At 38.2% G+C, this 11,901-nt stretch overlaps 2 protein-coding genes across 3 annotated transcripts in view; both read left to right on the top strand.

Moving 5' to 3' along the window:
• The first annotated feature begins 368 nt into the window (after positions 1-368).
• Positions 369-9,027, top strand: LOC135212289 (glutamate receptor ionotropic, delta-2-like). 2 transcript variants are annotated; one of them, XM_064245716.1, is made up of 8 exons: positions 369-490; positions 798-919; positions 1,334-1,565; positions 2,447-2,592; positions 6,202-6,300; positions 6,884-7,050; positions 7,625-7,760; positions 8,827-9,027. In XM_064245716.1, exons 1-8 carry the CDS (start codon positions 439-441, stop codon positions 8,914-8,916), a joined length of 1,044 nt encoding a protein of 347 aa, XP_064101786.1. In that variant the 5' UTR covers positions 369-438; the 3' UTR covers positions 8,917-9,027. The 2 variants fall into 2 exon arrangements, with proteins under 2 accessions (XP_064101786.1, XP_064101787.1); XM_064245717.1 differs by lacking the exon at positions 7,625-7,760.
• Positions 9,028-10,682: 1,655 nt separating this feature from the next.
• Positions 10,683-11,901, top strand: part of LOC135211906 (centromere-associated protein E-like) — a 209,700-nt gene continuing 208,481 nt past the window's right edge. The window contains 1 exon segment of the mRNA XM_064245140.1: positions 10,683-10,774. The gene's annotated coding sequence lies outside the window, so the exon portion shown is untranslated.

Genomic DNA, 11,901 nt, shown 5'->3' with positions numbered 1-11,901 from the left:
CAATCTTTTACCTGTGTGGGCATAGCTTGTCAGACAACCCCTTTTTTTTTTTTCATCTTAGTTTCCACCCTCCCCTAGCAACTGTTTCACAGCGCAGCTGCTTTGAGGTTTTCCTCCAATACAACACACATATATATAAATGATCACGAAATATATAATAGTGATGCTATGTATAAATTGCCTTTATATATATATATATATATATATATCTATATATATATATATATATATATATATATATATATATGGGCATCCTGGGCCTATTTCCTCTCTTGCAGTCACGGTTGAAGTCAACGGCATTCTTTGCAGAAACTCTCTTTATTTTATGTACCTTTAAAAAAAGACTTTAATCTCTCTCGTAGGTACCAGATAGTACGTCCAAAAGACGGTACGTTCGGTCTTCCATTACCCAACGGTACAATCACGGGCGTCGTCGGAATGCTAGCCAACAGAGAGGCGGACTTCGGCCTGGTTACCCTTGCATTGAATGGTGATTTTCCGATTTTTTTTAAAGAAAATCAGTTTTTCTTAATTTCTCCCAAAAATGAGATGTTTATGGAATGGTTCAAGTCAGGAAGGACCTCTTAAGATATCTTTGTCACATACGGTACAGGGTGTCCATAAAGTTCCAGTAGACCGTTACAAGTAATTTATGTCTCAGCATGGTACTGGGACTTTGTGGACACCCTGTATTTCGTTGCTTTTCCTCTTTCGACATTTTTAGTCGATTATCAAGAGAAAACAGAAAAAAATAATAAGCTTTAGAAGGTTCATTTTCCTTATTTTCTGACCAACAGCTTTACGGTTGCCCTTCATCGACTTCTCGGTCTTCTACGATCAAGGGACACTCGGTATCATGTCCAGGGCTCCCCGGCAAAAGAACAGGGCAATGGCCGTGCTCTCCCCTTTCCATTTTCAGGTAAAAAGGTCACTTCACTCATTATTCAAAGAAGTGTGTGCTTTTAGTACCAGTAGGATGACAATTCGGTACACAGAGAACGTCAATAATTGTTCCTGGTTCCTAAGCGTTCATTCCACAAGCAGTAGAGCTATTTGAAACAGTTTTGCTATAATGATAGCTTCTCTTTCACACTGTTATTACAATATTTGAACTGACACCGAGCACCCTAGTAATTTATAAATTCAAACGTCTTTAGCTTTACTTTATTCTATGATTCATCAGACTGTTCGTTTCAATCCTTGACCATTCCTACCCTTCTCTGCAACAATAACCCCGAAAAAGTTAGAGACATTTTTCAACTAATTTTCACCAGATATTAAAGTCTCTCTCTCGTGCTGACAACACTTCTTCTTCTTCGAACAATGAAAACAGGTCTGGGTGTTCATCATCGTCTCGACTCTGTTGATAGGGCCCGTTCTCTACGTTATGTCTAGAGCTTCCTTTTACCTCCTAAAGAAGAAGAGCGAAGATGAACCGGGACTCGAGCTCTTTGCTTTCAACGTGTTTCGAAGCACTATCAACCAGGGGAACTCCATCGAAACGGATGACTGGTCCCAGAGGTGGATCTTGTTCGTGTGGTACCTCTTTTGTCTCGTCAATATAGGTAAGAAGTAGAAACGGACTTATCTCATTTCTGTGGCGTCTTTATACGTGTATGGGAAAGTAACTGTGTTTATAAATCACTGATGATGTCTTGCGCACCTTCCAGAAATCCTGAACTCTATTTTAAGCTCGTAAACAAATTTAGGATTAGGTGATAAAAGTTTTATAGACAACGTATTCTGCTGCCCATAGATTGGAGCTTGAATTTTCTGCGTGTCAACGGAGCATAATTATCAATGGCTGTGAATTTTTTTTTAGAGTGTCAGTGTACTATGAGATGTGCAATACCAATCTATTTTGGACAATTTAATGACCTAACAATTCGATATATATTTCTGGTGATGCTTTGTCTAAATTTTTCAAGAACGAATTAATACTGTCAGCGTCGCATAAGAGCTACCTGCAAAAGCTTTCTTGACAAGGCAGGCAAGCCAAGTCTTCTTCTTCTTCTTCCTAGCTTTAACCCATTTTTACATGGGGTCCCCGTTGTGAATGAGTAGTCTCCATCGATTTCTGTCCTGTGCATCGTTCTCGTTAATACCTTTCCATAACATGTCTTCGCCTACACTATCATGCCATCTCTTTCTTGGTCTTCCCTTCTTCCTTCTACCCCGCACTTCCATTTCCATCGTATGTCTTCCAAAATGATGTTCCCAAGGCTGGCAAAAAAAGTATACAAGAAAAATGCGGCCATTTCCCGCACATGATATTTTCATATCTTACATTACAACTTTCAGGTATACTATAGGTCATAAATTATAAACTTTTAATTTGTAGCACAGAGAAATCGCGGAGTATATGGTTGGTTTAATGACTCATTAGTACAGAGTAGTACAGATATCTTAGCAAGTCAGACGCAAGTCCTTTCTCTCTTGTTTCCAGCTCTCTACTCCGGGATGCTGACGGCTGTGTTAGCCATACCAGCTTTCGAAATTCCAGTGGACTCTCTGTATGACCTCCGGGGAGCCGTTAAAGACGGATTCGCCATAGGTGTTATCAAAGACTCGACCAATGAACTGATCTTCAAGGTACGATGCCAGAAACTTTATTTTTAAGTTTGTATGCTTAGGCCTAAGATCTAACGCTAAAGGTAGGTTTACACCTACGCACTTTTGTGTTGCGGGCTGTTACGGCGTTGGACCGCAAGAAACCGTTACAAAATTGACGCGGTGGGGAGAAAAAATTACCGTTGTTGGGCGACGTAGCGCGGACCCGGGCGGTGAGTTACGGCCATGTCACGGCGTTTTCTTGCGGTGTCTAGCAGAGTGTTACGGAGTTGGTGCGGTGTTATGGTCGTTGTTACTATGCCAGGGCACGCGCTCTTGCGACTTTGTTATTCCGTGTAGCGGTGTGTTGCGGGTGGCTTGCGGTGTTGTTGCAGAGTAATAATAACATAATTCATAATAATGAAACAAATGAGAAGCAAATGATGGACATTTAAAGCATAGAAAGTAAGAAAAATGAAACATGAAAAAGCAATAGAAAGTAAGAAAATGAACATGAAAAGCATAGATGTAAGAAAATGAAATGAAAAAGCATAGAAAGTAAGAAAAATGAACATGAAAAGCATAGAATGTAAGAAAATGAACATGAAAAGTATAGAGAATAAGAAAATGAACATGAAAAGCACAGACTTTAAGAAAATGAACATGAAAAGTATAGAATGTAAGAAAATTAAATTGGGACTTGGTTTTTACCATAACATTTTCAACTGCAAATATCATATATTATCATATCAACTAAGGTCAATATGTCTTTAGTCTGTTACTGATTTTTCATTGTTCCCCTGTTAATAACTATGTCCAGTCAATGTTAATTATTGTTTCATTATCATATTTGTATGTGTTCATGTTCATTTGATCATGTTCTCAATATTATATTATTATTCTTCACCTTGTATGTTATTATATCATTTGATGGCCATATTTATTTCATGTTACATTTCATTTTATAGTTTAAGTTATTTTCCGAGTTCTATTTATTTCATAATTCATATATCATATTTCATGTTAGATTTCCTGTTATATTTCTTCATGTTATTATTCTTTATATCCATGCTTTTTCATTTTTCAATTTCATTTCACCCAATCATGTCGTCATATATATTGTCATGACATAAAAATTAAGCATCAATAAGGAAAATGTAAATGCAAGTCAATATTTCATTAAATGTTCATATACCCCTTTCGTTTTTATTTGTGGATAAGAGGTCGTCTTATTAGCACTTCGTAATCATACTATAATGGGCGTAATGTCTGTCTGTCATTCAATCACGGCCAAACGGCTGGTCAGATGGGCATGAAACTTGGCAGGGTTATGGTGGGGACCCCTAAGATGGTTTGTAATGGGGTTTCATCCAACCTACCCCCCTCCTTTGTGGGGGGTGGGGGTGAGAAGGGATTCCCTGAAACGGAGCTGTTTCTGGCCGTGAAACGAGGCTGGTTATTCCCTAGACTTAGTTACTTTACGATTTTTCATACATAATTTCTGTACAATTCCCCGGAGAAAGTTGCGAGTATTTCAGCTTGGACACAATAGAAGATGAAAATTATCATCAATATCCGCAAGATTTTTTGAATAACTTAAATCCATCGGGACTGCCAGTGCACAAAATAACGTTGAAGAAGCACTGCCCGGTAATGTTGCTTCGGAATTTCGATCCTGCCAATAGACATAATTAAAAGGAAACTGACAAGTTCCTACTTTCTACTCTTTTTTGGAAGACACAGGATCATAAGAGCATTTATCAGTAGCCATAACGCACTGACATATAAGTTGCGTCTTTGCAGTAACATAATGAAAAGAAAGATACTTTATTATTCATATCACCGTGCAAAGTAATTGACAAAGAAACGAACCAATCAAGATCCCTGTTCCGTTAAATGAAAGTCACCGACAAGAGAGAGAGAGAGAGCCATTTAACGACATTAATGCACTACAATTTTATCATTTTATCTTGCTATCGAAAAATGAGCGAGAGAAAGAGAGAGGAGATAATTTGTGATTTGAGAGCTAAGAAATCCGATAATCCCATCACCGTCTTCGTTACTTGACTTACATTGAGAGAGAGAGAGAGAGAATCATTAAGAGGGTAAACAATAATGAATACGAACTTCTTTACGTTCATTGATCATCCCTTCACTTACTTTAAGAAAGAGAGAGAGAGAGAATATCATTAAAAGAGGGGAAACAACAATGAATAAGAATTTCTCTGCGTTCAGTGATCGTCCCTTGAATTACATTACGAGAGAGAGAGACTATTCGTGTAATCGCCTTATTTTAATATTTGCTGAACAAATAGTACATATAAATTTTTCATTTCTGCTCACCCACCCGTATTTGTTATCACCCATCGTAGATGGGTACGTTTGCTAGTACATTTAATGTAAATATTATAGGATTTAAGTCTAATGTTAACAAAATTTTCACGAATCAGTATGTTTCTAATTTAAAAACATATTTAGAAAAATAATAAATTGTAATATTTTTTTATTATACATAGATCTTATAATGTATATACAAAATTGTAAAATATAATTTTGTAAAGTAAAATTTCTTAATGGAAGATAAAAAAAGTATTGAGGTTCACCTAAAAACAATTTTTTTAAATTCTACCGAGGGAGACGCTGTAACACGCTGCATGCACGCCGCACGCCCCGCAACATGTGCACGCCATTTATTAATCGTGTATGAAGGCGCCGTAAGGGCACCACACGGCGCCAGTAACACTCCCTCGCGGGTGGTACGACATCGCACCACGTGCGTTGTGGCACAGCACTGTGTGGGTTCTTACCTCTTTTGTTGCAGGGCCGCGTGACACCGCTTACGGCTTCGTGTGACTTCATCCACCCGCCAGACGCCGTGCAAAAATTTGAAATGATTTAAAATCCGGGCGGCGGCACGCGGCTTTAACGCGACGGTGGCGCGCTTTTGGTGCGCTATAGTGCGGTTTCTTGCAATCCCACGCCGTAACAGACCGCACCACAAAAGTGCGTAGGTGTAAACCAGTCTTAAGGATCATTCGTAAGACTATCTTAAACCAGTGTATTTTGATAACTTACTTACATTTTTATCTATCTATTTTGTTTTTTATTTTATTTTCTAATAACTGATCTCTTCTGTCTGTGTTTCCCGTTACCTTCTGTTACTTCTTTCAAATGAACGCCATATTCTTTGAAAGTTTGAATTGCAAGTCAGTGGCCCCTCTGGTGGGCTTGTTCCATATGAATAGGATTCATGTTCTGAATAATAATAATAATAATAATAATAATAATAATAAAATAATAATAATAATAATAATAATAATAATAATAATAATAAGTATTGGGTATTTTGGGAATACCAGACACTGCTCCACTGAACATTTATTATTTCATGTCTACGAAGATAGTAAGTGAGGAATTAAGAAAAAAAAACAAATAGGCGAGAACTGTATAATATAGGCTATTGCGCCTTTATCTTTCGAAAAATGGGCTTAGGGTCATCGAAGAAATGATATAAAACTGAAAACTAATAAAGCATAACAGCTGTAATTCTGAATTCCCAAGATCATCACATCACAAAGACACAAATTTGCCAGTGTTGCTCATTATGCTTCTCAGCTTGTTCCACCTATTTTCACTCACACATTTTTGCAGGTTGCTACGGAAGGAATCTACAAAGAAGTCTGGGACTTATTCAGCCACAAGGATCCATCTCAGAGCTTTGTGGATGGCTCTGCAGAGGGCATCAAAAGGGTAGGATTATTTTCCTTAATGTTGACTCTGTCAGGCACCTCAGTTAGACCTGCATTGACTCAATTAGTTGCTTGCATTTACTTCTGAGTGGAATTGAGGGGTTCTAGTTGCCCAGGACAGTCACTGACTTCGTTGCTTGTGACCGGTGCAAATGGCAACCTCTAGCACAGTGCAGAACGTCATCACAGAGGTAGTTGGCAGTGTCAGTGTGAATAGTCATAGGTTTAGGTAGCGAAAAAGAGACTATTTTGATAGCCAGTATAAGCATACAGAGTTCCCTAAACACAACTGTACACCATCCTACCCATGAAACTAAAAAGAAAGAGAGAGAGAGAGATTTGACTGGTATATGACCTAGACTCATCAAAAAGAAAAGTATACAAGATTTCTCAACACGTCCCCCTCTTCTTCTTTTTCTTCTACTTCTTCTTCTCCGGCACGAAGAGATTTTGGAGAGGAAGTGAAAGAAAAAGAGATCTGAGTGATATAAACCAATAGCCTAGACATAGACTCATCATAGTTAGAAATATGCAACATTTCTCAACCACTGCTCTCCTTCTCCTTCTTCTTCTTCCACGAGCAGATTTTGGAGAGAAAGTTCATCTTCATAGGATCCACTACCGTGATGAGGTCCTACGCGATGCGACTCGGCCTCTGGAATTATCACGAAGGACGGCAGACGTTCTTTCCTCAGCTGGTGGCCTTGTCCTTCCCCCCTGGGGCGCCTTATCAGGAGAATTTCAACTGGGTGTAAGTTGCGTGATGTTTTTCTTTTGTTTTCCAGTGCTTGGTTAGTTGCATGTATTGGATGAGATGGTTATGGGTCGAGGCAATGCCTTTACAACGGCGCCTCTTAATCTTGAGTTATTTTTAATTGTTGAGCCCTTTCATTCTTTTTTCTCTTTTTTCCACATCATGTATAAGGTTTCTTTTTCATGTACCTCAGGAGCATAGTTGTTTTGCCACACAGATACCTATGTGTTCGATTTTCAGAAACTGAAACTACCTGAGCACTGGTCATTTTGTGGTCTCTGTCCTTGCTATTATTCTATACACTCTGTGATCAAGCTAAAACGGCTATTATCAAGGCGATGTATCGACTAACAAAAATCAAACAGGATTACTCAATAAAAAAACATATATGTAAACCTGAAAGAGTTTTATATCCACCGACATTAATCAATATGTATCGAACAAGCTCTCAGCTCTATAGAAGGCAAACCACCACACAATCTTACCAACATCGTAGTAGATCGTAGCTGTAAACCACATCAATAAAAAAAAAAGAGGGAATGACCTCTTTATATAATCTTTGCCCTCGCAGGATAATGGCTCTGAGCGAGGCAGGATTCATGAACAAATGGCTGGAGATGGAACTGAATAGATTCCCTTTAGAGAGGTCACAGCAGATCATACAATCGTCAGAGTTATCCACGGCCATTGCTCCGACCCATCTCCAGGTGAGAATTTTGTTCTCTGTGAGTTTGAAGTCCTCTGGACACCGTCAGCATAGGAATCCTACGTCACAGGAGAGTCCCGTGGCTCTAGGAGATCCTACAGTGCTGGGGGGACCTGTAGTGCAAGGAATCCTATAGTGCAGGGGATATTATGAGGTTGGGCGATAATATAACGTCCAGGAATCCTATATCGTGCAGAGAAATCCTATGTTGCACGGGAGTCTCACGGCAAAAGTAAATCTTGCAGTACACGGGGAACCTGTGGTGAGAAGAATCCTATAGCATAGGGGATCCTATGGGGCAGGGAAGTCTTATATAGTGCAGAGGACTCGTATGGAACAAGGAAATCCTGTAGTGCAGAGGATTCCTATGACGCAGGGGTGGGGATGGGGTCCTATGATGCAGGGGGATCTTCTAGCACGAAGGCTTTCTGTGATGCTGGGGAATCCTATGACGCAGAGGAATCCTACGATACAGGGAATCCTATGGGAGGGCAGAATCCCGTGATGCAGAGGTGGATAGATATTCAGGATCCCTCTGATCATTTTGTTAAGAAAATAGGGGAGGTGAAATTAAGAATAATGTAGTACTAGTATTCTTAGGAATACAAAAATGAAATGTCATAGTTATGAACATGCGAAACTTTCTTGTCATATTTTGAAACCATTACTAAGATTAACACATCTTTTCAATTGTGTGTGTGTAAGCCTTTCCATTTCTAAAATGTTAATGAATGGACATATTAAGATACATAACTTATAAGAGAGTACTTGAACGAGTCTCTTAATTCATTTTCTTAGTAATAATAATAATAGTATTCATAATAATGGTAGTAAAAACATTTAGAATGATAGTAATAATAATAATAATAATAATAATAATAATAATAATAATAATAATAATAATAATAATAATAATAATAATAATAATAATAATAATAATAAAACATGTTGCATACAATTAAATTCCACCAAGGGACCTTACAGAAGTCGGGTCCAGAAGGCTAAATACGAAAATTGAAAATAGCAAAACTCTTAATTTCATTAACTTCCTTCTTACATACTTTCAGGCTGCGTTCTTCATCCTCCTCGTAGGATTCCTGGTCTCATCCTTGGCGCTCCTGATGGAAATTGCTGTCAGAAGATCGAGGTTTGACTGAATCCTGTATCCTACGGAAAATAGTACGTCGAAAGTTCTCATGTAATGTGCTGTTAACTCAAATGCATATGTGTATATAGGCCTAGTGTTATAACTCAAATGCATACGTGTAGCCTATAGGCCTATTGTTATATATATATATATATATATATATATATATATATATATATATATATATATATATATATATATATCTGATGCATTTATTATGTTGATCAATAAACAAGATCGATAAATAACGATAAGTTTTATTTCACAAACACCTTTTTAAGTTCATTTTTACCGTGAGAAATAAGGTTTCAAAGCCCACACTATAAGGTGCTCATATACAGAGCAATGCAGATTTGAGCCGAGAAATGAGAAATTTTTCTAGAAGTCTGCGTTGTTATGGTAACTGATATCCGATTCCTTGTTGTGTGTGTTATGTTATTGTTAATTCCTCCAAGAGAAAAATTTGTTTTCTTGTTGTAGAATGCTGTGATACAATGACCGTGATAGTGTGAGGAGTCCTTTGGGCGTCTTGTTGTATATCACACTCAAAGCATTGTTTTATACCTACATCTGTCAGGAAATGGCGTTTTGATTAATGACTCTTGGGGAAGATGTTTGAAAAAGACAGGACAGTTGTTTTTAAAGATACACAGAAATTTCGGAATGATAGCGTAACGTGAAATTCTAACAAGGATTTTTGTAAAAAGTGGTTATCGCCAAAACATGAATTCATAAAGAGAGAGGTTTGTATTATACAAGTATTAAAAGGAGAAGAATTCTTATTCAAAACTCAACAGCTCGTGCTTGTATTGGGCTTTACTTTTAAATGTTTTAATGTGTGCTAGGGGTAGGACCGGGAACAAAGACAGGAACAAACCCCCTCCCGGCTTCCCCCCAACCCCTCGTCATTTAAAGTTCCCTTGATCTCCAAAGGCTGTGCATCCCGCTGCCAGATGCAAAATAAAATTCACTGACAAGTTGTTGCTGCGTTATCCTTTCGTATCTAATGTGATTCGTTGAAATACCATTCTTATCACAGTGGCACTTTGACCAATTATTGCCGTGCTTTCAATGCATTTCAAGTCATATCGTAGCGTCCAGTTGGATAACATCTGAAATTAAGAAAAATAAATTATAGTGATGCTGAACGCTCTCTCTTAGGCATACATATTTGATCATGAAAAAGAAAGCCCTTCAGTAGTTACTGGAATGTGACCAAAATGTTTTATTTTTTTATCGAGTATAATTGCGCATTGAGTTCAAAGACTTCATTTGCTCGCAAGGAAGGATTTAATTTGAGTGGTCGCTGACCAGTATTTTATGAACATGGAGCCGGAGGGAAAAAGAAGAAATGGACGGCCAGGGTTGAGGAAGAATTAGATAACAAATCATGTGATGAAGGAGAAAGGTCTGAGTCTAGGAAGTCAGGATGCATTAGAAAGAGGAAGGTGGAGGAGGCTGACAGGAAATGGGCAAAGAAGAAGCTAAAATGTATTTGTTTTTGGTCAAAACTTATACTACCAGCTTGTGCGTGTATAAATGGACAACGCTAAAGAAGAAGATGAAGCTGAAATGTAGTAATGATTTTATTGTTGCTTTGTTGCTTATAGTGCACGAATAATTTCCAGTGACAGGTGAAATTTTAATTAACATCGTATTTCTTTATTGAACATCATCGCAATAGATGAAACTTCAAAGAACATTATTATATAATATCTCGGTACGAAAGCCGAAGACTTTCTCGACCGCTGATTGGTCGAGAGTCTGTTGTGTTTTGTCGTGACGTCATCGTCGAGAAGTTTAAATTTCAGTTAAGCAGTGTCGTCGTGAATCGTGATGTTCGGTGTGGTTCCCCAGTTGTTTTGAAGGTGCATTTCGTGGTAAATTGCAGTTGTTGTTGCATTTTAAGCATTGATATTGAATAGGGCAATATTTACTGGTTGTATTTTAGGTTATGTGATGTGTAAATTCCAAGGTTTAAGCTTAAAAGAGGACGAAGTTTCGGTTACGCTCATGTGGATGTATGACGATTGGTGAATATTTTGCCGTTACTATTAGAATATTTACCGTTGTTGATGTTAGAATATTCTGTATAAACTCTAATAACAGTCGAATGATTTATCATTCTTTATATTTTAACAACAACCTTGTATATTTAATCCACTGGTTTAGGTAGGAGTGTCTTGCTAGGTTTCGTTGGCCTAGGCTCTTTATCGACTTAGGTGTAACTTCGCCTTCGGTACTTTACTCCTATATAAATAAATAAATGATAATAGTCTGCGGTAATTACCTAGATTGGACATTGATATTTGCTGCTTGTTTCATTTTTACCATGATTTTGTCTTTAAAATTCTGCTCTAATTCGTTACCCTTGCCATCGTAAAATTGTATAGCCTAGGAGGCTACATAAGGGTTAAATACCGAATGGCCACATTGCCTCTATACCGGGAATTACTATGGCCTCAATTTGTGACTTGGGAGGAAAATACTTCAAGGGGAAAGCAGTGGTCTCAAGGTGTTGCTTCGACGTACGCTGGCTCTTGACTAAGTATCCTGGGTTAGCTATGGGACGTTTTATAAAGTAATTTTTCAGCAAGGTGGTTGCGCTACAGTAGAGGCAGGCCGTTCGGTATTTTACCCCTAGGCTAGTATTCCATGTCGAGGTAGACTATGGCAGTTGACATTTTTCTAAGCAGTTTTACCTCCTGAACAAGAATTTGAAGTAATATTTTTTTGCCTGATTGTAATTAACCTGTAATTTACCCTTGCAGTCTGCTAGGGTAAAAAACGCATGGTACAGGGGTGGACCATGTACGATCAATGTGTACAACCCCCAGAAAAGTACATTATAACGCGTCCTGACATCGGAGATGGGCATCAGACACGACTTGTTGTTGGTGAGAAACGGAGCTAAAGACCTCTACTCCAGTGTCAGGACGCGTTATAATGTACTTTTCTTGGGGTTGTACACATTGATCGTACATGGTCCACCCCT

The sequence above is a fragment of the Macrobrachium nipponense genome, chromosome 40 (assembly GCF_015104395.2).
Source record: "Macrobrachium nipponense isolate FS-2020 chromosome 40, ASM1510439v2, whole genome shotgun sequence".
In the NCBI taxonomy this organism is placed as follows: domain Eukaryota; kingdom Metazoa; phylum Arthropoda; class Malacostraca; order Decapoda; family Palaemonidae; genus Macrobrachium; species Macrobrachium nipponense.
Note: the sequence above shows the minus strand (reverse complement) of the source record. Positions and strands in the feature narration are given on the sequence as shown.